Source organism: Phyllopteryx taeniolatus, chromosome 14, assembly GCF_024500385.1.
Source record: "Phyllopteryx taeniolatus isolate TA_2022b chromosome 14, UOR_Ptae_1.2, whole genome shotgun sequence".
Lineage (NCBI taxonomy): Eukaryota > Metazoa > Chordata > Actinopteri > Syngnathiformes > Syngnathidae > Phyllopteryx > Phyllopteryx taeniolatus.
This window is the reverse complement of record NC_084515.1, coordinates 4,319,402-4,346,287: the sequence shown is the minus strand read 5'-3', so window position 1 is coordinate 4,346,287 and position 26,886 is coordinate 4,319,402. Positions and strand designations below refer to the sequence as shown.

Genomic DNA, 26,886 nt, shown 5'->3' with positions numbered 1-26,886 from the left:
ATAGGATGGGTAAGCCACAAACGTTCATATAGCTAAGGAGGCTGGCTGTTCACAGAGTGCTATGTCCAAGCATATCAATGGAAAGTCGAGTGGAAGGACAAAATGTGGCAGGAAAAGATGCACCAGCAAAAGAGATGACCGTGGGCTTTGGCGGTTATCAAACAGAAGATTCAAGAATCTAGCAGAGAACCAGAAAGAGTGGAATGAGGCGGGAGTCACAGCTTCAAAAACCACCATATTTAGATGCATCTGGGAGATGGGCTACAACTGTCGGGTTCCTCGGGTCGAGCCACCTATGAGCCTGAGCCAACGTAGGAAGCGTCTCAATTGGGCCAAGGAGAAGAAGGACTGGACTGTTGCCCAGTGGTCCAAGGTCCTCTTTTCCGATGAAAGTAAAATGTGCCTTTTATTTGGGAATCAAGGTCCAAGGGTTTGGAGGAAGATGGGTGAAGAACAGAACCCAAGCTGCTTGAGGTCCAGTGTGAAAATACCCACAGTCATGATTTGGGGTGCAATGTCCAATACATGTGTTGGTAAACTCTGCTTTCTTAAATCCAAGGTCGCCGTAACAGTCTACCAGAATGGTTTAGAGGACTTCATGATACCTTCTGCTAAAGATCTGTATGGAGATGCAGATTTCATCTTCCAGCAGGACCTGCCCCCTGCCCATCCGCCAGAAGCACCAAAACCTGGTTTGATGCCCATGCCATCACAATGCTTGACTGTCCAGCCAACTCACCGGATCTAAACCCCATTGAGAATCGATGGGGTATTATCAAGAGGAAAATGAGGGGCACCAGACCCAAAAACAAAGACGAACTGACAGCAAGCATCAAGGAAATCTGGGCTTCCATAACTCCCAGGCAATGCATCAAGGCGATGATAAAGCAAAGGGATTCCCAACCAAGTATTGAAGATTAACATATCGATTTGAAAGTACCATATTTTGATTGATTTAATGTGACCTTTATATATTTTTTCTCCAAAAACTGAGAAGTAAATTGTGATTTCTTCACAGTATTCTATTTTTTTTTATTATTCCTGATTTTGTGGGTTTTATGAGCTGGAAACCCAAATTATGTAAACATAAACAAATAAATTGTTTAAATTGTGGGGGCTGAATCTATAATCTATGACAGGTTAATTTTTTGAATGGAATTATGGAAATAAATTAACTTCCATGATATTCTATTTTTTTTTTTCAAGGGTCTGTACATTTAACACTTGGTAATTTTTTTGAGTAAATTGAGGCAAGCTCATCTTTATGTATTGAGGAAAAATAGATAAATGTAAAGAAAGTAATGTTTGGATTAAAGTACTTTGTTTTGAATTATCGCCTAAAGCTTTTGCACATTTTTACATCTATATTCTTGGCAGAAATAGAGGGCCACAAAATCTAATTTTGCATAGGGAATTCTGAACTATTGGTACTCCAAATGTGTATTGGCCTATCTGAAGCAACTTTATTCTTTATGTCATTGTTTTACTGTAGGTGGAACAGTGGACGAATGGTTAGCACATCCGCCTCACAGTTCTGAGTTCAAATCTGGCCTCGCCTGTGTGGAGTTTGCAGGTTCTCCCCGTGCCTGTGTGTGTTTTCTCCAGGTCCTCTGGTTTCCTCCCACATCCCAAAAACATACATGGTAGGTTAATTGAGGACTTTAAATTGCCCGTAGGTGTGAATGTGAGTGTGAATGGTTGTTTGTTTATATGTGCCCTGCAATTGGCTGGCGGCCAGTTCGGGTGTACCCCACCTCTCCCCCGAAGATACTGTAGCTGGGATAGGCTCCAGTAGGCCCGCGACCCTAGTGAGGACATCTGCCGCACAGTTCTGAGGACCCGGGTTATTGCGATAGAATTCTGTCCTGCGGGTGGCGCTGTGACTTGAGAAGCTGGTCGGTTTATTTTATTTTTTGACCAGAGAAGAAGATTTTGTCAGTCGCCCATCCATCGCACTCTCAGCCTGCTGCCTGCCTCCCTGCCTGCCTGTCTGTCTGTCTCCCTTCCTCCCCGCCCGACTGCCTGCCTGCCGCTGCCGTCCAACGCGCCCCCCCGAAGACGCCCACCCCGTTCCAGGTCTTGAACCGAACCACCCTAACCATGGCGACTAGCGCGAAACGAAAGCAAGAGGAGACTCATTTGAAGATGCTCCGGGAAATGACGAGCCTCCCCGCAAATCGGAAATGCTTCGACTGTGACCAGCGCGGCCCGACCTATGTCAACATGACAGTGGGCTCCTTCGTCTGTACCACCTGCTCCGGCATCTTGTAAGTCCCATTCTCATTGTTGTCGTCCACCCGGTGAGGACGGCGCTTTTTCCGGGGGAAGGGAAAGCCGGGGAGCTCCGCGGCTGCCTGACTTGGCGGTTCCGTTAGCACGTATGCTAAGCGTTCAAGTCGAGACAGTTTGGACGCCAAGACGGGTTCAGTGTCAGGTCGTTGTCGTGTACTTACAAGCTTTAAATGAAGACGTGGAGTCTTCAAAGTCACATTCAGGCTGAAGAGTTTGTAAGTGGATTAGTGGAACATGGTCTCATGGGTGTTGTTGGTGGTTGACAGACTAGTTGGCAAAAGTATTTACACAGTACAGCTGTTGGAGAAGTATTGATTCAATTCTTTTACTAAGTAAACAGGTTCGGAATTCTGAAATACAGTCTATTAAAAATATATATATATTTTAGTAATGTCAATTACGTACAATACCCAGAGGTACGCGCACACTTTAGTACTAAGTAGATGTACAGCTCGAGTAGAACTGATTCTTCCTTCAGTTAAAAGTACAGACTCTTAAATGTGCACAAGTACAGCAGTAAAATATCTTTTTTTTTTTACTGCCAGAGGTGGCAAAACTACTCACGCTCTGTACTTATGAAGTGCAAATACTTGGATAAAAAGGGTAAAGACTCTGAAATGTACGCTAATAAAGTAAAAATACATTTCTACTGTCAATAAATACGACATGGAGGTGGCAAAACTACTCACAGTATTTACTTAAGTAAACGCCCAGATACATAGCATGTAAAAAGCCTTTGGTGAAGGTAGAAGTACTGATTCACTTCCTTTTACTGAAGTAAAAGTAGAAAAGTACAGAATGAAATGTATTCAAGTAGAGGTGGCAAGTACTCAAACTCTATACTTACCGTAAGTAGAAGTACAGAATTATACTTGTGTATATATATATAAAAATCCCCTGTTAAAAGAAGTACTGATTCAATTCCTCTAATCAAGTAAAAAAAGTACAGACTTTGAAATGTTCTCAAGTAAAAAAAGTACGATTATTTTTTTTTCAACTTTTTTTTTTTTTTTTTTTTTACTGTCAATTATATACAATACCAAAGGGTGGCAAAAGTACTCACACTCTTAGGACGCATTAATGGCAGATACAGTACTTCCATCCATCCATTCATTTTCCATACCGCTTATCGTCACTAGGGTCGCGGGCGTGCCGGAGCCTATCCCAGCTGTCTTCGGGCGAGAGGTGGATTACACCGTGAACTGGTCGCCAGCCAATAGAAGAGCACATATAAACAAACAACCACTCATACTTATATATTTTTTAAAAAGCCTCTGATAAAAGTAGAAATAAAAGTACTGATTCAATTCTTTGATTTAAGACTCTGAAATGTGTTCAAATAAAAATACATTTATACTGTCAATTACCGGTTTTGATAATGTGGCACAACATTGTGGACTAAAAAAAGAAAAAAAGCTAAATTAGCTAATGCTAACAACTGAAAAAAATACACCTTGTGTGTTCAGATTAAGTGGAGACATTTTTTAATGTCAGAAGCTTGGGGGCGCACTAGACAAAACACATTTACCACAAATTATTCATGGAGCCAACATCAATTCTCTTTAATAAGGCTATGGATGGGGAATATCTTGCTTCAGTTGTGTCATTGCCATTAATGCTTCCAAATTCATGTTCCTCCATGTGGCTGCTGTCCCTGTTTTTTTTTGTCCTATAAGACCCCAAGATGTCAATCAAGACCTCCACCGCGGTTGACTTCACCTCGCTCTATTACTGTGTTTTTTATAGTGCGTTGTCATACGTAGGTGTTGAAAAAAGTAAAAGTATTACATGTTCTAATAAAGTGCTTAACTTCAGAATAATTCTTTGAAAAAACTAACAAAATACAGACAATACATATTTTGATCATATGGGTAGACGTAAATTCATCCATTGTAAAAATGCATTATACATGGGTAGAAGGGTTTTCCAGAATTTTGAGGTCAACTTTGGGGGTGCGTATTATACATGGGTGCACATTATACACGAGAATTTACGGTACTCAAGTAAAGTACACACACCTGAAAAATCCACTTAAGTACATTTACAACATATTTAGATTTTTGTTACTTTCACCAGTAGGTTTTGGGTGTGCAAATTGACCTCATCTTGAACAGGATGTCTTCAAGGCGTGGCAAGGATGGCTCCCACAACTCCTTCCCTTTTTATGTGACATTCATTGTGGGTCAGTGGGCCACTTCTCATTTCCCCTCCCAAAACTAACGTATTGGGAAATCAGCACCAGTGAACTTGAGTTGAGCAATGTGCTCACTGTGTACTGTGTGATGGGGCCTAAACGTTACGGGCTTTACAGATCTGGGTCCATGACTAAAGTGTACAGTGGTACATCAAGCCAGCGTTTCCCAACCTTTATTGAGCACAAGGCACATATTTTTACATTAGCCTAATAGTACAGTTACCTAAGTCATATTTGAACGTTTTCGGAAAATAAGAAGACACTTTTAGCCAGCACATTGGTATTTTATTATTATTATTTTTTATTTCATGAGAGTAGGTTAAAAATGATGTGAGCAATTATGCTGTTAGGCTAACAACATTCCAATATTGAGTAAGAGAATCTCCAAAGCTTGGGATTGTTTCATACTTAAAAAAGAAGATAAAGTGCGATGTGTCTACTGCAGAGCAGAACTAACTACATGTATCACAACAGCACATCTATGATCGCCAACACAAGGTATTGATGTTAGCCAATTTATAACAGCCTACCTCTGCTAGTTAGGACGTATTGTAATGGCCCCACAGGTTATCAAATATGGACAAGACTGCCGGTGCACTTTCAATCGCTTTGCTGAACAAATCGTAACAAAATAAATGCATAATGAGCACATTGATACGCGAACTGCTAAAGCCACAACTGACACCCAGGCACACAGACTGGCTAACAGTTAGCCAGGTAGCAGAAAGTCGCTTACCTGAGCTTGCAACAGCAGACTGTACACTCATTGCTAACCCCACGTCACCAGGCTTGGCCGCAGCTTTTAAAGCGACACACACGCAAAGTCACAGGTTATATACTAAAATGTGAGGATGGCGACCCGAAGTAGAAAACAATAATGCCTGTACCTTACATGCACATTTTTTTGTTGAATAATGAAAAAGATTTGTTTTTAAATCAGAATAATCTGTAGAATAATCGATTCTGAAAGGATTCGATAGCTGCGCCCCTAGTTAGAGAATAGAGAGTGCGCCATTTTATAGAATTTGACTTCAAATACTGTAGGTTTTGCTTATTCTTTGGCGGGAAAAGGGAACTGCAGAGTTGCATTAACCAACATTCTCACATCCTTCCACAATTTCTGCACAGCATGGACTCTGACCTAACATCCCCAGTACTTTACCACCAGTGTTGTTTTTAAATCCCTTCCCACAGGCAGGTTTTTCCACCAGGACTTCTCTACTACCCCTCTTCTGGGAACTCTCCACAGCCTGAATGCTCCCCAGCAGCTTTCTAACTGGCCTTGCATGTTTTCACAAGAAAACATAGCCTCACATATCCCTCTGAGTATAGAGCAGACCTACGTATAGTATTTGTTTTGAATCCATTGTTTAGTCTCTTCGTTATATGAACCGGTAATACAAAATGTGGGATTTCATAGAGTCAAGCATTGGCTTTATTGCTATTGTGCTCCAGAACCGAATTGCCCTTCTGGGACTAATAATGTATTCTGAATCTGAATCTAAACAACTGAACCAACATTTCTCTTAACCAAAGAACAAAATACAGTACTTAGTATTTTTGACGCCTGCAACAGAAGGGCATTTCAATTAATTCCAATGTGGAAAATGTATTTGATAAATGAGTAAATTGAGCGTGGAACAAATTAACTCATAAGTCAAGGTAACACTGTATGACACCTTATTAACTGGAGAGCCGTTGTTTCCAGTAACATGTTAAACATCAATTTCCATACCAGTATAAGATGAAAATAACTAGTTTAATGTAAATACTTTAGAAACACTACCTTAAGTTTAATGCCGAATGTGGTTACTAAACATCTTCTCATTGTTTGTTTTGTTTTTAACAGTAAGTGTCATGCAAGTATGAAATGAAATTACCCACTGAATTAAAACAAAAAACATGCATAACACTCCACCCTTTGATCACACGTGACTTGAATTTGGCAATTTTTTCCCTCCAGCTTTAATTCTTGCTAAGTTTTTTCACGGGTCGTGGGGGGGGGGACAGGGATGCTGAGGCTCGAAGGTCCACAATGGTTCAGTCAACGGCGTACTACAGATGCCAGTGGGTTCTCTCCCGACCGATCACGTTCTCATGGCGCCACTCACGTTTCTCACGTTCTAGGTTTTTTACTGATAAAACGTGAAGCTTACCTTTGGAGCATTTTTTTGTGGCTGTGGCAGAGTCGAATGAAGCTCCCTGACTAGGCTGCAGGGTCGGCGTCGGTATGGAGGCCCCATACTGTCACTCAATAAATGTTGGATAATAATAGTTTTCTGTAAACAACTAATTGACTAATCCGTCTCTTGTACACACTGTGCAGTGCATTTGCATTGCCAGAAAATGCTCTGTGGCTCTCTTTCTTTGTCGCGCACTTTCAAACACACATATTCTACATTAAGCATAAGAAACAGGTATGCCACGGTGGGTTTTGCAAGAAAATTTAACACATGGCTTAGCTTTAGAAGAGTTGCAGGCAGTGAATACGAGATGCTGGAAAATGCATATGCTTCCCATTACGCGGCGGACCGCTTCCAAGTTTTGATACGCTTTATTACTTACTGTCAAGTTTAGTTGCCTGCACGTGGTTTTACTACAGCCTACTAGGTTTCCCATCTGCACCGTGACTGCCGTGGAAATGTTTTGACAATGCAGAATCCATCCATGGAAATCATGGCCTGTCAGTTTTGCCAATTCCCCCCCCCCCCACCTAGCGGTATCTCACGACTATTTGACATTCGAGGCATTTTGGTTGAACTACGAATGTTCAAGTTACTGAAATTGTCTTCAGCAGAGTTCATTCTGCTCACTTAAGGCTTCTTTATACTCACGCGGGCAGTGACCGTGCTGACGTCACTCCGGCTATCACGCGCACAGTTTGCCTTTATACTCTAGCGCAACCCACGCACACAGTTTTGAAAATGTACTCCTCTAAGTCGGGGGTGTCGTTACGGCTGGTATTGGCTCGGCCACCACAGGGTGGAGTTTCCTCTGCATTTTTTGGCCATTTCCGGTAGCCGTTTTTACATTCCTTTCCGGAACAAGGAGCAAAGTAACAACAATGGCGACCGTGGAACAGTGTCTGCTAGAACAAATACAAATGATACATTTAATTATGCTCCAAAATCGATCAAGAAGGCGGCGGCGTAGATGGTATGTAGAATCATGGGGAACACTGAGTACGTCATCACAGCATGTGACTAAAACGGACCAATCACGAGAGGTGATTTCCGTGGCATTCTATGCGCAGCAAAAATGTTTGCCGTGTGCACGTCAAGTGACGCATAGGGGCCGCATGGCCCAATGCGTCAGTCACGTGAGGCAATGCGGCCGCTGTCGACCACGTGAGCGCGGGAGTATAGAGAGGCCTTTATTCAACAGTCCCTGCTGGTGATGATTTTTTTTTTTTTTTTTTTAAAGAATAGCTTAATTAGTGAGTCTCTGGAACATGATGTTCAATGCTGTACAGATGGTGAACAATTCCTTCGAAACAAGCTGTAAAAATTCCACTGACTAGACTTTTTGTGTTGGAATTTTCTTTGCATCCTGTCCTTGTTTGCTTGCGTGAACAGATGTCAATGATGTCACTTTCTCTGTGATGTAGTTTCTGGAGAGCAAATTGACCCTAACGTGTCCCCAGGTAGTTTTGAAAGTCCTGTCAGCTGAAGCAATCGTGGCTTGTAAAAGTTTTGGAGTGTAATTTTGATGTAACGTTGCTTCTACTGTTTATCTGTTAAAAGGTCACCCAGGATCAAAACCACATTCTAGTCGTGACTATGGCTTGAATGTTTAAACAAAAGTGTGAGGACAAAATATATTCCAAGTCGGTTCCATAGATGCTCCACACATCAAGCTTTCCAAGTGATTTAACTGTGATCATTCAGCTTTGGTTTGAATTCAAGGAATGCAGTGGCAGTAAATGCATGTCACAGTTGTTTGGTGTTGTATTTAGGAATTTGTCTTTGCTGCTTTCACACACGTGCACACAAGGCATTGGATTGCGTCCGGCCTCCTATATTTTAGCTAACAAAAAAATCTCCTCCACCCCACAGGCGAGGGCTGAACCCCCCACACAGAGTGAAGTCGATTTCTATGACTACATTCACACAGCAAGAAATTGAGTTCCTACAGAAACACAGCAATGAGGTAACACACTCCTGCAACATTGTTGAACATATTTGAATTGTCATAATGCTCTGCCTTTAATTCTGAAGTCATCTTTCTGCTTTTTCAGTTCTGCTTTGTCAACTTTATTGGCAGTCCTCCTGACTTTTTTTCCCTTCCATTTCTCTTCATCCCCTCCCCCTTCCTGCTACTTTGTCTCACCTCTCTCTTGTACACCCCCGATCCAAATTCCCCTCCTTACCTCCCACCCCCTTCATTCCTCTGAACCCCCACCCTGTCCTGCTGTAGGTCTGTAAACACATCTGGTTGGGCCTCTATGATGACAGGACGTCAGTTGTTCCAGATTTCCGGGAGCCGCAGAAAGTGAAAGAGTTCCTCCAGGAAAAATATGAAAAGAAAAGATGGTATGCTGAACTTATTGTTTGCTTGTTTTTTGTCTACTCAAATAAGATCTGGTTTAGTTAATTGTTTTGTAGTGTTTTTCATATCAAATGGTGATTTGGTTGCTTGCAGCCACTATTGTACTATTTGATGCACACCATTAAGTACAAATGATCAAAAATAAATGGAACACTATCATGTTCTTAAAATTTCAGCATTTGGTACCTAGGCCTTCAGTTGGGACTTACCTGACTTAATCCATCTCTTAATACCACCACTATCCAGAGTCAGGAGTCAGACCAGAGTCATAAATTTGATGACTTTAGACTAGGCGAAATGGCACAAGACTTTCAACTTGACTTCGACTTGAACACCAAAGTCTCTTGACTTCACTTGTACTCAAGCCCATTGACTTTTAAAGTCACTTTTACCAAAGTTTTGAGAGATGAACACTCTGCAGCGCTCTCTCAATAGCTCAACATGCCAATATTAATTTTATTGCAGGAATTTCAGAATGATGTATCCATTAAGTAGATGTTGTCAGCTGATATCGCTCAGGTGGAAGTGTCCCACTGCACTAAAGGCTTCTTTACACTCGCGCGGACGGTGACCGCGTTGACGTCACTGCGGCTATCCCGCACGCAGTTTGCCTTTATACTCGAGCGCAACCCACACGTGCTCTTTTCTCCTCCAAGTTGGGGTGTCGCTACGGCTGGTATTGGCTAGCACGCCACAGGGTGGAGTTTTTTTAATAGCTATAATAGAGTCCACCTCTGTGCTTGCCTGTGTCCCTAACTCCACCTTGGAAGGATGTGAGTGATCACAGGGTCGCAACAAGAGTTGATTATCATGAGTTCATCATCCAATTTTCCCTTGTTGTTGCAAGACCATCTGAAAGACCGCAAAACCGTGAAACTTATCACGTTATAACGTGATACTGAAACTTTCTTTTTTTCTGGTGTGGCTGCAATACTCTTCCGTGCATAAACTACTGTATTCAGTAGTCATTCAAAAGAAGCAAACCCCCTTCAGATGACGCGTCAATAGTATTAGCTAACAAACTAGCCAAAAAACATGCTAGCACAAGCTGAGATGACATCACACATGGACAAACAAAGATGCGCACTAGCACTTTACACAAACAGCATTAAGTCGTTCAATTCACCTTTCGGCATTTAAACACAATAGTAAATGTAAGGGAATACAAGCATATTATCAATGCAAAGTAGCCTGTGGCTATTATTACAGTAGTTGCTGCATCTGGAGAGAAGCAGAAACATACTTTCACTTTTGATGGTGCAATCAAGGACCCCCCAATAAAATAGGACATCGAAAATGCAGACAAAAATCCAATATCACTGAATTAAACCAAACAACATCAAGATTCTACCATGTGGCGATAATTGAATTGCGTTGGCCTGAGCTTTGGCATATAGATGAGATTTTCATCAAATAACAGAGTATAGCTTCCCCAAAAATCTGCAAATATGCACATTTGCAATTGCGAATATGTGCAGGTTCATATTATAACAACCCGCAACTGTGCCATGTTTAGTACATCATCTGGAACAGTTCAGAATCAATATTTGTCTATTACATGACACACAAAAAAAACCCCATCTTACTCACCAGAGATGATGATTATTAAATGTATTAATGTGTCCAGGTTGGGACAGAAGTCAAAGTTGCCAGTAATGTAGCCAGCTCACTGGCCCTGTAAGGATAAATTTGAAATCTGTTTGGGTTAAAGAAACAGTCCCATTGCTAATATACAGTAGTTTAAAGCTAGCACTACTGCTTCTGAAGGCCGTGGGCAGATTAGAAATATACTAAAAATACTTACACATACCAAAACTGTGCAGCCAAGAAAAACACAACAAAATGAAGAGAACAAAACAGTTGGAAATAAATTTATACAATTTCATGGAATAAATATTAGAATGTAGGTTGTAAATGTCGTTCAATGTTTCTGATGGCAGAGAAAGCCACTGCTTGAATCAATGATTTTAACTCCAGTGTTCACCTTCCAACATAAGAGAATACTCATTTATTTTTTAATTTCCCCTCAATTTTAAGGTATGTACCTCCAGACCAAGCCAGGTCAGTCGTAAACATCCAGGCATCAGTGTCTGGCTCCTCAGCCAGCAGCACTGGCAGTACCCCAGAAGTACAGCCTCTCAAGACCTTACAGCTCAACAAGACCCCACTTCGTCAAGTAAGAAAATGCACATTGAAACCCATCTGTGTTCTCCTTAGAAATATGATTTGAGGAAAACGTCTGATGATTGTCTATGCCTTGTGTCCAGTCCCCAGCATTAGGGCGCTCCCAGGCTCACGTCACACCCCAAGAGAAAAGGTTTGACCTTCTGTCAGACCTGGGTGGTGACATCTTTGCTGCCCCACCTGCACAGGCTGCCACCTCCACCAACTTTGCCAACTTTGCACATTTTCCAAGCCAATCAGGTAAAACAAAACCCACCTGTGTTCCAAAACAAATGTACATCCTGTCATCATTCCATTACATTACTCTTAAATTCATCATCCAATTTTCCCTTGTTGTTGGCTGCAGCACCTCAGCGTAATACAGACAGCAACTTTGCCAACTTTGATGCATTTGGAAACACTACAATTCCATCCCATCTGAGCACGTCACCCCCCTTAAAGTCCTTTTCCACAGGTACCCTCCCCCTCTATCTCCACCAGCTTGTCCACATTTGCTCACCTCACCACATGTCATTTCATATTCACAGTGTACACCACTGCACTGTGCTGCAGCTGCACTGAGCACGTGTGGAACATGAAAACCTGATGGATGCACTTAATCTAGAATTCTTGGTAAAATTCAGATACGAATGGGATTTGTTGTGGTTGTCGAGGATCATGCGTTACTAGTTTTTTTTTTAAGTTTTAAAAATTGTGATTTAGTTCCGGAAACATTAGCATACATGTTTTGTCTCTCACGAGACACTAGCCTAAAGGCTACGTTTACACTATGTTCCCAGTGGCCAAAGCAGCCCCGTTTGCCCGAAAGATAGTGTATTGTGAGATTTTGGCTATTTTTTTTTTCTCCATATTTAAGTCATGCCACCTTTTTTTCATGGTCTATCACAGTGTTTGTGATTTCTGGAGGCTAAAAGGTGCACTATGGTTCGATCTGTGATTTACCACGGATGCCAGTGCGTTCCCTTCTGGCCTGACCCATTCTGATGGGCTTCCTTACATTCTCTCAAGGTTTTCTGTGGATTAAATGTGGACGCTGGGCACTTTTGAAGCACATTTTTGGCCCCAGCAGAGTCAAATGAAGCTCCCCTCGTAGGCTTGGCTCCAGAGTCAGCATCAACATAGGGTTGGCACATACTGCCGCTCATTTAATGTTTGATTATATTTGTTTTCTGTGAACAGCTAATTCACTATCCGTCTCATCTACCAAATCACGCAAAAGAGCACGTTATTCACATACGCACTGCAAAGTGCAAATTGTTTGACTTCTAAAAAATATCACCAGGCAATCATGGGCTGTCAAGTTGTCAGCCTGCCTTCTGCGGTGTCTTTTGACAGTAGCGTTTTGTCCTTGGTGACCTAAAACCGGGCTGCCCTGGCCGCTGGGAATGCAGCCTAGCCAATTAGCAGAACAATGTGGAAGCTTCTACCTAAATTCATAAGTATATGTCAGAAAATGTACATAATGCTTATATAACCAACTATTTAAACAGGAGGAGGCATGCCAATTCCGTCCAGGTCAAGCGCTGTCCCCACCCAGTCCCAAACTGGGAGCTGCACAGAGGATCGCTACGCTGCTTTGGCTGAGTTGGACAACAAGCTAAGCTCCTCTGTAGGCAGCAATGTGCAAGGGTGAGAGACTGGTCGACATACAGGCATTTCACTATATAGGAGCAACTCTGCTCATGTTAAAAATATTTAGTCTTGAATTAACTTGGGTAATAATTTGTGTCCTGTTTACAAGAAGGCAGAAAAATGTTTGCAAGTATTAGCGAATACAAAAAAATTGCTTCATGATTTCATATATTCAATTGCTGTAATGCAATAACACAGGCTTGTCATGACAGGAATTTATTTGGTCCAGTGCTTGGCTCATCGCCAGCCCAGAATGCACCTGTTCTACCCAGCATGCAGCCCGGCTTTGGAGGTGACTCGTATTATAGTGGTCATTTTTAGAATAAAAATACATTTCTTACTCTCTTAAAAACCGGCCATTCCATTTAGGGGTCCCTTCCACAAATCCCTTTGTTGCTGCAGCTGTCGCCTCAGAGATGGCCACCAACCCTTTCCAAGCCAATGGCAGAGCTCCAGCTGCAGGTTTGTGCACATTTTAGCACACATTGACATCTTTTTCTGGTGTGGTTAGGTGTAGCTCAATCTAGACTGGGCAAAGTATGTAACACATAGGGCTTGCTCCGTTTTTTTAATCCAGCACACTGGGCATTTTACATTATGAAGAGTCCTGTAATATTTGTTGCATTGATTTAGCTTTTTTTCCCCCAAATATTTGTTGCGTAAAATATATTTATTCATATCTCATTAAAAACTAAAAATGTCAATGAAAGAAAAGATTTACATGAATATTAATTTATTGTATTAAATAATTGTTTGGTTAATCATTAAATTAATACAAATAATGTTTTAAATAGGCAATGTATTATATAGTTAAAACTACTTGACATACATATTTGAAATCGTTTTAACTTAATTTTTTTCTCTCTGTATGTATTTTTTTTGTTTATTACCCTATCTCATGAAATAATTGGTTACTTAATTAATTTATTGTAATTAAAATAAAAAATATTAGTAACATTCTTGTACAATTTTTATTTTATTGAATAATTGGTAATTAATTGAAAAATACAAACAAATCTGATTAAAAGTATTACAACTAAAATAAACAATTTCCCCCATAATTTGTCAATGAAATGTGTCTCTTTTCATTGTACAATTTACACATATTGCAAACACCTTTTTTTGTTATCCTCATTAACGAATGACCTGGCCCATCTGTGCATTAAAATTTCAAATGTGGCCCTTGAGCACAAAAGTTTGCCCACCCCTGAGTTAATGTTCAAGTAAGCCGAGATAACTTCCTGTGTTCTTAGAAGTGTTTCCTCCTTGTGTTGTGTTTTGTTGCGTATGTATGTTTGTAGCCGCCTCATTTGGTACTGGCTCAATGAGCATGCCCGCTGGCTTTGGGAATTCGTCTTCATACTGCCTCCCGACCAGTTTCAGCGGAAACTTCCAGCACCAATTCCCTGGCCAGGCCCCCATCCCTTACTCTCAACCCGGGGCCTACCACCCTCAGTCGAATGGTTAGTGGCCTCCCATATTCCTGTGTCCTTGTACCACCTTTTTACCTATGCAGCACCTGCCAGTTGTTTCCTATGCACACATTTCTCAGACATGCATATGATTTTCTGAGCATGATGGCCCCTTTACCTTGGAAATTGTCACTTATGCTTGCTGGGAACTGCATGTCACAGCTTGTCAGCGGCAGCTACTGCTCAGTCATTTGAAGTTTTTTTATTTGGGTTATCAGTTCATTGAACAATTACATCTATATTGGGGGTTCTCAAACTTTTTGGGTCCAAGGGCCCCTTGTGGGTGAGAATTTTTTCCAAGGACCACCCTCATAATCATAACGCCAATCAAACATACTGTGACTACCACGTGTACGCCTAATCGCCATTGTATGTTTCAAATTTACTCCAAACTATTCATGACCTAGTTAATAGAAATTAACTAAATTATCCATCCATCCATCCATCCATTGTCTGAGCCGCTTCTCCTCACTAGGGTCGCGGGCGTGCTGGAGCCTATCCCAGCTATCATCGGGCAGAAGGCGGGGTACACCCTGAACTGGTTGCCAGCCAATCGCAGGGCACATACAAACAAACAAACATTTACACTCACATTCACACGTACGAGCAATTTAGAGTTGTCAATCAACCTACCATGCATGTTTTTGGGATGTGGTAGGAAACCGGAGTGCCCGGAGATAACCCATGCAGGCACGGGGAAAACATGCAAACTCCACACAGGCGGGGCCGGGGATTGAACCCCGGTCCTCAGAACTGTGAGGCAGACGCTCTAACCAGTCGTTCACCGGGCCCGTTAACTAAATTAAATTTCGTTAAATTAAATATTTTTAAGACTGCAACAAAGTGTGTTTTTGAAATGATGGGAAAGATGGCTCGGGTATCTTACACCAGTCCGACCATCTCTTATCCAATGCCAAGTTCTATGTCCTTTTATTATATTCTTCCCCTTTCTATTTCATTTTTTACATTTTCCTTTTTCATATCATAAAGGCGACCCCCAGTATTCTTGTTATAGTTTGTTTTTTTGTTCATATATTGTATAATGGTGGAAGGACCAATCATTCATCTCTGTACTATTTATCTGGTCTTGGATAAACTGTGGATATTCAACTATGGATGAATGGTGAAATGTTAGGTTAACGAACCATGTAAAATCCAATTTAAAAGGGAATTTGGGGGGGGGAATCCGGTAATATGCCTTTTGATATTAAAAAACAACAACAATTCATGCAGGTATGTCAGATTTTCGTGATGATACGTCAAAATCATATCAGAGCTTTTAATTGGCTCAAAGCTAAACTCGCGAGGATTACTATTTGTGTCATTGGTGCGTCAGTCCCCATATGTAAAGTAAAAAATGCACTTTTGAAAATGACATGACATAATAATTTATTGCAAATTATTATTGTGGAGCTCCAAGCTTTGCCTCGCAGACCCCTAGTGATCTTGGGACCCCAGTTTGAGAACCACTTTATATTGTAACTCTGGACCAAAAGCCCATAAAACAAATTAGCCATCTCTTTTGAGGCTCAGTCACTTCTTAAATGCAATCTGACATGCTGGGGTTTGATCCTCTTTCTCTTTTACAGTGTCACGAGCGCCATAGAAAAAGATGATTTGTTAAGTTTTATAAACTTCAAGCTCCCTGTTTGTCTTTCCCCCTCAAGGCCCTGCTGCATTCCCAGTCTATGGTCCAAACAAGTCCTCAATGACGCCGTTCGGTCAGCCCATGGCTGGTCCTGGCATGTCCAATAATCCCTTCATGGTGAGCATGCATTGTCTCAAGTTATGGTTGTGCCGCTGACTGAAGTTAAGCGTGTAATTATAGCATCATTCCCAATGGTGGGAAGTAACTAAGTACAAATGCTTTGTTACTGTACTTAGTAGATTTTAGTATCAGTTCTTTACTTGAGTATTTGATGACTTTTTACTTTTACACTTTAGCATTAATACCAGTTCAACTACGCGAGTAGAGCGGCAGAGGAGGAGAGGCGGAAATATGGCTAGTACGACTTAAAAACCCTGAAATGTTGAAAACTTCAGGTCAGCAGTATGGGAGCATTTCAGCTACCTGCTTGAGAACAGAGATATAATTTGCATATATGACAAGACCCAGACTATTTGTCGCAGGCGCTTCAAAAAAACTTCCCAGACTCTCATTGAAAAATTTAAGGCACCTTCAGAGACACCATCCTGAAATTTTCACTTATTGTGTGTGGGCCTGCAATGTAGCCCCCTGCGATAAACAGTACACTAATTAAAATAAAAACATTAAAGTAACATTTTTTAATGTAATTTATAGTAACGTAAAATTTTTCAACATTTCACTTTTGTATTTAAATACATTTTAGTCAACTTTTTTTCTTTACCAGAGTCGAATCAGTACTATTTCTACTTTTAACCAGCCTTTAAAAAAAAAAAAAAAAAAAATTCCAATTTTTTTTAAATAACAGAAGAATCTGTACTTCTACTTAAGTACAGAATGTGTCTACTTGATCCCCTCTTTTCCTTCTAGGCGGGAGCCCCCACTGGACCGTTCCCTTCAGGCAGTACCTCAACCAACCCATTCCTGTAGCACAACCCCCCGTCCTCATCACCAGAGGGCAGCATGCAGCACATTAGTCAACGCACCGTTCAGTCACGCTATTATTGGCACTACATTTCTTTCTGCACAAAGTTTACACTATGAAGGAGAACAAAGGACTATATTGAAGACTAACGGACTGTTAGGGGAAAAATGTTTGGACTATATACAATACATTATATAATTTTTATATTATTATTATTTGTTTATGCCTGTAAACTGTGAGCATATCATCGTTTGTAATCATATTTACTTATGATGTATAACGAAGACCGTGTTAACAAAGGTGAGTAGCTACACTTTGTGTAAAAACCACTACATGCTATATTGTAAGTAAGGGTTTACAATTTACCAACAGGGTTCTAACTATATATCAGTGAGCTGGAGTTTGACTCCAACCATGGAGATGCAGGTATTTCATTTCAAAAAAGGGATTGTTTTTGTTATTTTAGTCCTACTAAGTTAGAACTTAGGCCCAAATTGTCCATGAATAGCCTTCACAACCAGAGTTACAGTTGCCTATAACCAAAAGGAGCTTGCTAAAAAGTGTGTAAATCCATCCAGGTTGGTTGGGATGCTGTATTGCCAGTATCTAAAATTGTAGAACCAAAGGTCATCAGTTGGAAACTAAGGCCAGATCTTTTGAGTAACTGAAACTTGAGGCATGTGGACAAGCCGGTGAGAACACAAATGCAGTAAACTATCTAGAAAATTTGGATAAAGTTTGCAAAATGATCCAAATAACTGTCATTTAAGATGTCAGATGAGCAGGTCTCGAAATTTCACAATGTGTGAACTATGTTATTGTGAGCTTCCGCAGCGACTGCCTTCAGGTTTGAGTTTGCACTCGTTTTAGGCCTCGTTTTATTACTGAATTACTTTGTCACCGGACATGTATTAGGGTCCCAATTGTGCCGCTCGTGACTAACAAATAAATTCCGTGTGTTTCTTGTCTTTGCAAGAATAGCTAAATCAATGTGTACATATATAAATATATGTATAAATAAATTAAAAGATTTTTAAATACTGCATCCTTCTAGTTATTTTAGCAAGTCAACTATACCAGTGGTTCTCAAACTGGGGTACCCAGATAAAATAATTTGCAATAAATTATGTCGTCTTCTTTGGGGGGGAGGGAGTGCTGACTACGTATGTGGACTAATTACTCCTTCCTACCTTTTAGCTTTAGGCCAATTAAAAGCTCTGATACATACATGACACCACATGAATAGTTTTTTTTCCCTTGGGAGCAAAAAATCATGTGAGAAAACGCCCATTTTTCAAAAACAAAAATTGTATTTTTGTGAGAATATTGTCTATTCTAAAAAAAAAAAAAAGCTGCCTTTTCCAAAATAAGTGGCATCATATTATGATAGGTTTTTGAATGAAAAAAATGTCAATATGAACAAAAATATAAATGAAAATATTTATATATTTATTATTTATTATATTTATAATATATATATGACTTTAATATACAGTGATAAGATTATGACAAGAAAAAATATGACTTTATTCTTGTTGGAATAAGACTATTTTGACAAAATATTTGTTCTTGTACAGATTACGTCTTTTTTTTCTTGGGGAAAAATACTGTCATAACTTTTTTCTTTAAAAAGAAACATTAGTTTTTTTAAATGAAAAGGCAACTTTAATTTTTATGGCATTTTGGGGTGGACATAGTAGTTATGTTTTCTTTCCTTGAAAATAGGCATTTTGGTAGTTTGGTTTAAAAAAATACAAATTTATTGTCATTACAATTTTTAATCTAAAAATAAGTTACTGTAAAGTTACCTTTTCCTCTAAAAATTATTAATATGAGTATTTTTTTCTTGCTAAAAACATCTTAATTTTGCATTAAGGTATGTACATGGTAATTATTTAAAAAAATGTATTCTCAACATTACATATTTTTTCCTCAAAATAATTTGTCATCATGACATAAAAATGATCTGGTGAATAGGCAATTTATTTAATTCCTTTGGCATTTAGAGGTACAAACAGTAATTGCTAATGTTTAATTAGAGTTATGAGGGGGTCCTTGGAAAAATGTCTCCCCTTGATCCAAAAACTGTTTCTAGCTAAAATACCAAAATTGCAAATTGTCTTCACTTTTAAAAATATTGACATATTGCAAGCATTTTTTGTTACCAATTCGCCTTTAAAAAGAACTTGAATGATACTGTAGCTGGAGTTTTTACTGGCTTCTGATTTTAAAGCTAGTTATCCATCAATTTGTGTATATGTAATAATATGAGGAATGAATATATGATGGATGAATAATGACGAAAAAATGAATAATGAATATACATTATGAGGAGTTCGCAGCCATAACGGCCCTCTGAGTGAAATTATAACTACGATGTGGGCCGCGACAAAACTTGAGTTTGACACCCCTGAATTGTTTACTGTAAATAAAAGTGTTGGAACACCGTTACCATGGCAACACACAAACCCATCATGGCGTCCCTGTTGACAGACCCGCTGTTTGAAATCTCTGGACGGGGTCCCTCAACTAACAAAAACTTCTATAATTGCGTTGTTACCAAGGAAGACGTAAGTATACGCACTTCGGTGGTAAATGTCAAAAGTTATTTCCCCCGGTTTTCTGACTTTTACCGAAATTAATGAGAGGGTCACTGTTTCAGTGCCCGATGCTAATTACTTTAGCCATTAACGTTCGCCATGGTCGCCTTCTTATACAAAACGGATAATAATGGTCATTTGTCATTAACACCCTCACAGCGGTACAATATTAGTTTAATATGCTTCTTACTGTGGTGGGGAAAATTCGCTGCGTCCTACGGACAGTATCAGGCAAAGCTGATGCTTATTTCTATATTTCTATTAAAGATACATGACACAATTGAACATCAAAACATAGAACAAAATAGCTTTCTTATTCTGTTTTGATGTTGAATTGTTCAGTTGTTATTATATTCAGTTTTTCCCAACATTTACTTAGCCATGACACCCATTTTACATTGTAAAAATCTCCACCAAACAAAAATGTCACGAAAAGTATATACTATACAGTACTGAAATAATTTGGATCTCATCTCAATTTACTCACAAATTTACCCAGTGTGAAATCTGGGCCAGTTAAATTGAACACAAAGCTATTATTCTGTTTTATGAATAACAGGTTATATGTACCTTCTGCTATCTAGTGGAAGAGCATTTAATTGTTATGCCTGTCACTATACACCGCTCGCATAGTTGTAAATATTTTTTTAGAGCAATTAAGTGAAGTTGGGTCATTTCCCGCGACACCCCGGCCCACGACATATAGTGGTTGGGAATCACTGCCTTATGTTGTTTCCCCAGAGTGTATAATCCTTCTAATACACACAGGTGATATGGAGATGGTGGATGATATCTCCCAGAGCTGTATACAGGCTTTCAAAGCCTGGTCAAATGACCATGTCTCATGAGGACTTCCTGGATGACAGCAAGCTACAAAGTAAGGACTTTGTAGGAGGAATAAACAGTTTGCGTGGTGCTAGTTTCTTAATAGTTGGTCATATTGGGGCAATACTTTATAATACTTTTTTTTTTTTTTTTTTTACTTTATAAGAAAAGCATATTTTAACACGTCTAGGCACGAAATGTCTGTAAAGTACACAAAGGCTACATTGTGTAAGTAAAAAGTTATTTGTCTTGACAAATATCTTCTTCACAGATGAACTCGGCATGATCTTTGGCTATGGTGCCTTGCAGTACACCAAGGCTCTATGCCAAGGCCATTTTGATTACCTGGCACGTCTCCCTGACTCCTTACTTCTGCAGATTGTCAACTATCTGGAGCTCGAAGATGTGGGTCAGCTTGGACGAACTTCGCATAGGTTCAGGGAGGTGAGTTCTCCCAATGTACAAAGATAAAAATCCACATTGTTTGTTCCCCATAAAGACTTTTGACCTGTCTGCTGGGACCTAATGAGAAATACTGGTACAGTAATCCCCTGCTATATCGCAGTTTGCCTATTGGAGTCCTGCTATATTGAAGATTTTTCTTTTAAATATAATTTTTTGATGTTGAAATATTCTTACAATGTGTTTAAGTAAGTTTGAATAAGTGTGTATTGGGGCGGTATTTTAAGCTTTAGGGGGTTTTGAATTTAAAGACCCAAGCATACTGTACTTTTCAACTCTTCCTCAGCTATGTGGCTCAGAGGAGTTCTGGGAGCAGGCAGTGCGGCGGTGCTGCAAAACAGTTTCCCCCGAGGTACCTGCCCTGGCACGAGAGGTGGGTTGGCGTAGCATCTTCTTCACCAACAAGCTGCAGCTACAGAAGCTCATCAGCCGCCGCAGGCTGAGGGCCGAAGAGGAGAAGGCCGAGCTTACTCCTGGGAAAAGGTCAGAGACGTCTTGTTCCGACCTAAAACCAGTTGCGGGGGTGGAACACACAATGGAGGGATGACAGCGCCCAAAAAAAAATAAAATAAAAAAAAAAAAAGCTTCACCATCCCATATTTAGCCTGCTGTTGGACTGTATTGATTTGCCACTCATATAACTTACATCCCTTACTTAATTTAAGTGTTCACATTCTTTGATCGTATAATTCAAATATATAATTTGATGAGCAGTTTGCAACATTTGCTAAGAGATTATTATCTAGTGTGCCATCTGAATGTTAACACCCAAAAATAAACATGAACTAATACACTCACAAGCCACATTTGGGTTGCATTATTTTACTATATGAGAGACTAACTGGATAAAAACAAATATTTAATGAATACCTCCCAAAGAGGAGCATTTTTATCTCCGTAAAGCCAGAATAGATCTCATGAGATTGTATAGGTGCAAAAGTCAGTAGTTTTTATTTTAAAATACATTTTGATATTGTAAACTAAACAAACATAACCAATTTCAATAAAATTTTGTAGAGGAAGAACAAAAAAATTACGAGGCTACGGATAAAGGTGTGATGAAAGAAGTGGATTTGAGTCTCTATAGCGTCAGTGGAATCCAATCACCCACTTAAATCATAATGGCACCTCCCAACCGTTCATAATACCCCATAAACCAATAAGTAGACTTCTAATTAATAAACAGATGGACGAACAAACACATACACAGTTGTGCCTTAGGATACGAGTTTGATTCGTTCCGTGACCATATTTGTAATTCAAAACAGTCGCATCCCAAATCATCTTTCCCCACTGAAATACATTTTAATACCATTAATCCGTTCCAGCCTCCCCCCAAAAAACCTACAAAATGTTTGTAATATCTTTTTAATCAGGAAAATAGAACTCTACATTGTACTTTATAAAAACACATAGTAATCTATCTGGGGCGGCATGGTGGACTACTTGTTAGAGCGTCTGCCTCACAGTTCTGAGGAACTGGGTTCAATTCCCGGCCCCGCCTGTGTGGATATATGTTCTCCCCGTGCCTGCATGGGTTTTCTCCGGGCACTCCGGTTTCCTCCCACATCCCAAAAACATGCATGGTAGGTTAATTGAAGACTCTAAATTGCCCGTAGGTGTAACTGTGAGTGCGGATGGTTGTTTGTTTGTATGTGCCCTGCGATTGACTGGCAACCAGTTTAGGGTGTACCCCGCCTCCTGCCCGAAAATAGCTGGGATAGACTCCAGCATTCCCGCGACCCTTGTGAGGATAAGCGGCTCAGAAAATGGATGGATGGAGGGTTCTATCTGGTGTGTGCAAGTTGGCCATCGGTGGGCAGTATAATACAATCATGCAGACGCCAACGCCAACGTTTCACAACTACTGTAAGGAGTTTCACAACTACTGTAAGTGACTCAATAGGCCTAAAGGATAAACAAGATCTATTCCTTTGAGTATTGTTATATCGTCTATGTGTGCTGCTTATTGTGTTACAACACCACCTTATAGATGCTATTTGTAATGCCTGTTTATGGCGTTTCCCATTATGTGTTAGCATTAAGCTAGCAGACTTTAAGGTAAAGCTATGTAGTTCTAAATACACAATGTACATTTTGATTTACAACCCCAATTCCAATAAAGTTGGGACGTTGTGTTAAACATAAATAAAAACAGAATACAATGATTTGCAAATCATGTTCAACCTATATTTAAATAAATACACTACAAAGACAAGATATTTTATGTTCAAACTGATAAACTTTATTTTTTTAGCAAATAATCATTAACTTAGAATTTTATGGCTGCAACACGTTCCAAAAAAGCTGGGACAGGGTCATGTTTACCACTGTGTTACATCACCTTTTCTTTTAACAACATTCAATAAATGTTTTGGAACTGAGGACACTTAATTGTTGAAGCTTTGTAGGTGGAATTCTTTCCCATTCTTGCTTGATGTACAACTTCAGCTGTTCAACAGTCCGGGGTCTCCGTTGTCGTATTTTATGCTTCATAATGCGCCACACATTTTCAATGGGAGACAGGTCTGGGGCCTCATGTACAAAAGGTGCGTACGCACAAAAACGTGGCGTCCGTTCTTTTTCACGGCAAAATTCAGATGTATCAAGAGTGACATGACCATGGAAATGTGCTGTGCCTCACGCCAACTGCATGGCTGGCACACGCACGTTTCTGCAGCTTTTGGTGCTTTGGCGACACTTAGCGATGATGCTGGGAAACTGTTCTCATAAATCTGCACACCAGACACACATGAATAATTAGCACTGATGAACAATTCATGCCCAGCAACATTTGATTTCAACAATGCAATTGAGGCAAGGACTGAGAATTAATTTGTCAATCAGTGTATTTAATGAACCACTGATATTTGTGAGGACACCTATTAATTGATTGAGGCGATCATTTATGCCGCCTATTGCCCTCACAATCGCTTAATGACTCCAGCACATGCACTGAAAAAAAGAGTCCTTTGAATTTACTTCATTTGAACATGTGCATCGGTTGCACATGATTAAAATGTGTTTAAATTGACAAATTACCTTGCTCATTTTCCTTTTTTTCTGATCATGCAGAGATCGGCATCTTAGGTGCAGGGTTCATTTAAATATGATTTGCATATTCAAATGTGGGCGTGGACAGGGAGGAGTCGGCTACTCCAACATGTGCGCTTATTTCCACGTTGATTGGAATGTACGAACGAAATGTGCTTGGATTTATGAGTACCCAGAGTTTCATACATCTGAATATTTTTGTGCATGCGACGTTTTCTGGATTTGAGCGTACGCCATGTTTGAGGAGGAAATCCACGCAAGCCTTTGTACCTGAGGCCCCTGGACTGCAGGCAGGCCAGTTTAGTACTCGCACTCTTTTACTACGAAGCCACGCTGTTGTAACACGTGCAGAATGTGGTTTGGCATTGTCTTGCTGAAATAAGCAGGGGCGTCCATGAAAAAGACGTTGCTTGGATGGCAGCATTTCTCCAAAACCTGTATGTACATTTTCGGCATTAATGGTGCCTTCACAGATGTGTAAGTTACCGATGCCATTGGCACTAACACAACCCCATACCATCACAGATGCAGGCTTTTGAACTTTGCATCCGTAACAGTCCGGATGGTTCTTTTCCTCTTTGGCCCGGAGGACACGACGTCCACAATTTCGTAAAACAATTTAAAATGTGGACTTGTCGGACCACAGAACACTTTTCCACTTTTCATCAGTCCATCTTAGATGAGCTCGGGTCCAGAGAAGCCGGCGGCGTTTCCGGGTGTTGTTGATAAATGGCTTTTGCTTTGCATAGTAGAGTTTCAAGTTGCACTTACGGATGTAGCGCCGAACTGTATTTACTGACATTGGTTTTCTGAAGTGTTCCTGAGCCCATGTGGTGATATCCTTTACACATTGATGTCGTTTTTTGATGCAGTGCCGCCTGAGGGATCGAAGGTCACGAGCATTCAATGTTGGTTTTTGGCCTTGCCGCTTACATGTAGTGATTTCTCCAGATTCTCTGAACCTTTTGATGATATTATGGACCGTAGATGATGAAATCCCTAAATTCCTTGCAATTGTACGGTGAGGAACATTGTCCTGAAACTCTTCGACTATTTTCTCACGCACTGTTCACAAAGAGATGAACCTCGCCTCATCTTTGCTTGTGAATGACTGAGCAATTCAGGGAAGCTCCTTTTGTACCCAATCATGGCACCCACCTGTTCCTAATTAGCCTGTTCACCTGTGGGATGTTCCAAACAGGTGTTTGATGAGCATTCCTCAACTTTCTCAGTCTTTTTTTCCACCTGTCCCAGCTTTTTGGAAGGTGTTGCAGCCATAAAATTCCAAGTTAATGATTATTTGCTAAAAACAATAAAGTTTATCAGTTTGAAGATGAAATATCTTGTCTTTGTGGTGTATTGAATTAAATACAGGTTGAACATGATTATCAAATCATTGTACCGTATTTTCACGACCATAGGCTGCACTTAAAAGTCTTACATTTTCTCCAAAATGGACGGGGCGCCTAATAATGCGGCATGCCTTATGTGTGCACCGAGTTCCAAAATCTGTAAATGTTGTTGTGTGACTTTGATGAGCGCTCTGCTTGACTGACTGGGAGCATTTCCTGCCGACACGCTGCTTATATAGAGGAAAGGCAGACGTGACTGAGGACAGCATGGCTGGGTGGAAGAGGAGAAAATGAGAGAGTGCTGAGTGAGATGTACGTAAAGAGACCGGATGTTTTTTTTTTCCATGCGTCACCGTCCCTGTTGATCTGTGACTCCATGCACGCCCATCTCACAGCCGCTGTGAAAAAACAAGTGCAGCAAATGAACTCGGAGCTCACCATCATTCCGGGAGGCTTGACGAAGGAACTCCAACCGCTGGACATCGGTGTAAACAGGGCGTTCAAAGTGAAGTTGCGAGCGGCGTGGCAGCGATGGATGACAGATGGCGAACACAGCTTTACTAAGACTAGGAGGCAGCGCTGAACGTGTTACGCCACCATATGTGAATGGATTGTGGATGCCTGGGTTAATCTGCTTTGACTGTTGTCCAAGCTTTAGCGACAGCCGGCATCATTGCAGAACAGCCCCCCCGGCAACGAGACTGACTCCGACAATGACGAGAGGGAACCCGGCATGTTTGATGGAGTACTTGCCCAGCTGTTCATTTCGGATACAGAAGATGAGGACTTTGATGGATTTGTGGATGAGGATTGTTCAAAAAATAACATTAGTACATTGTTAAATACTTCAATAAAGTACAACCGAACTCAGTTTTGCTCCTGCAGCCTTTTTAAAACATTGTTTTAGCGTGCATCCATGCTACCGTATGTTTTAAGCTAGCGTATGTTTTACCATGCCTGCGCCCAATAATACTTTATGTATGTGTTAAATACAGAAATATACCCCGTAACTGAGACTGCGCCATTTAATATGGTGCGCCCTATGGTCGTGAAAATACGGTATTTGTGTTCAGATGAAAGTACATCCATGACTGTGGCTCTCCTTTCCCACATGCGAGGGCATTGCAGTACCTTCATCGCTCCATTTTGTTTTCACTTCCCTCGCGTGGTGGCATATAGTATCTGAAGCTTGCTCATAACTAAAATTTTGATTCGCAGAATATAAAATGACCAATACTTGTAACTCAAAAACTCATAAATTGTGGCACTCATAAGTCACAGTACCACTGTAATCCGTTACCTCTTTGTGAGTTAGTTGGAGCTTCCCCAACAACATGGGTAAAGAATATTCCACTATGTCACTGTAAATGAGAAAAGCATTGATGGTAAGCACACTATAGTAATAGTATGGCCCTGAAAGAAAGCAAATACTTTTTTTTTGTTTTTTGGAAGCTGTTCTGCAGCTTTAAAATGTTGCTGCTTCCACTTTATCTTACAGTGATCCCATAGTGACAAAAATAGAGACACGCTGCTTCAATTTTGTATTAGTGGCAATGTTATATAACAAAAATGTGAAAAATGTTTGTGGTTTAGTACAAAAATGCTTACGACTGTAATGAAAACTACAGAGAGTTGATAACAATATGAAGACTACTTTAAAGAGCATGTTAAATACTTAAATAAAGTACAACCGAACTCAGT

The 26,886-nt window shown here is 40.3% G+C and overlaps 2 protein-coding genes across 4 annotated transcripts; both read left to right on the top strand.

Annotated features, from left to right (window-relative positions):
• Positions 1-1,928: 1,928 nt before the first annotated feature.
• Positions 1,929-17,935, top strand: agfg1b (ArfGAP with FG repeats 1b). 2 transcript variants are annotated; one of them, XM_061796750.1, is made up of 12 exons: positions 1,929-2,267; positions 8,542-8,635; positions 8,903-9,018; positions 11,072-11,210; positions 11,302-11,458; positions 11,565-11,672; positions 12,709-12,847; positions 13,063-13,142; positions 13,220-13,312; positions 14,152-14,313; positions 15,990-16,087; positions 16,838-17,935. In XM_061796750.1, exons 1-12 carry the CDS (start codon positions 2,101-2,103, stop codon positions 16,895-16,897), a joined length of 1,413 nt encoding a protein of 470 aa, XP_061652734.1. In that variant the 5' UTR covers positions 1,929-2,100; the 3' UTR covers positions 16,898-17,935. The 2 variants fall into 2 exon arrangements, with proteins under 2 accessions (XP_061652734.1, XP_061652735.1); XM_061796751.1 differs by lacking the exon at positions 11,565-11,672.
• On the top strand, positions 17,058-26,055 carry fbxo36b (F-box protein 36b). Of its 2 annotated transcripts, none has more exons than XM_061796754.1 (5): positions 17,058-17,192; positions 20,261-20,369; positions 20,589-20,761; positions 21,066-21,262; positions 25,581-26,055. In XM_061796754.1, exons 2-5 carry the CDS (start codon positions 20,279-20,281, stop codon positions 25,747-25,749), a joined length of 630 nt encoding a protein of 209 aa, XP_061652738.1. In that variant the 5' UTR covers positions 17,058-17,192; positions 20,261-20,278; the 3' UTR covers positions 25,750-26,055. The 2 variants fall into 2 exon arrangements, with proteins under 2 accessions (XP_061652738.1, XP_061652737.1); XM_061796753.1 differs by lacking the exon at positions 17,058-17,192 and adding an exon at positions 18,853-19,462.
• The last annotated feature ends 831 nt before the right edge of the window (positions 26,056-26,886 follow it).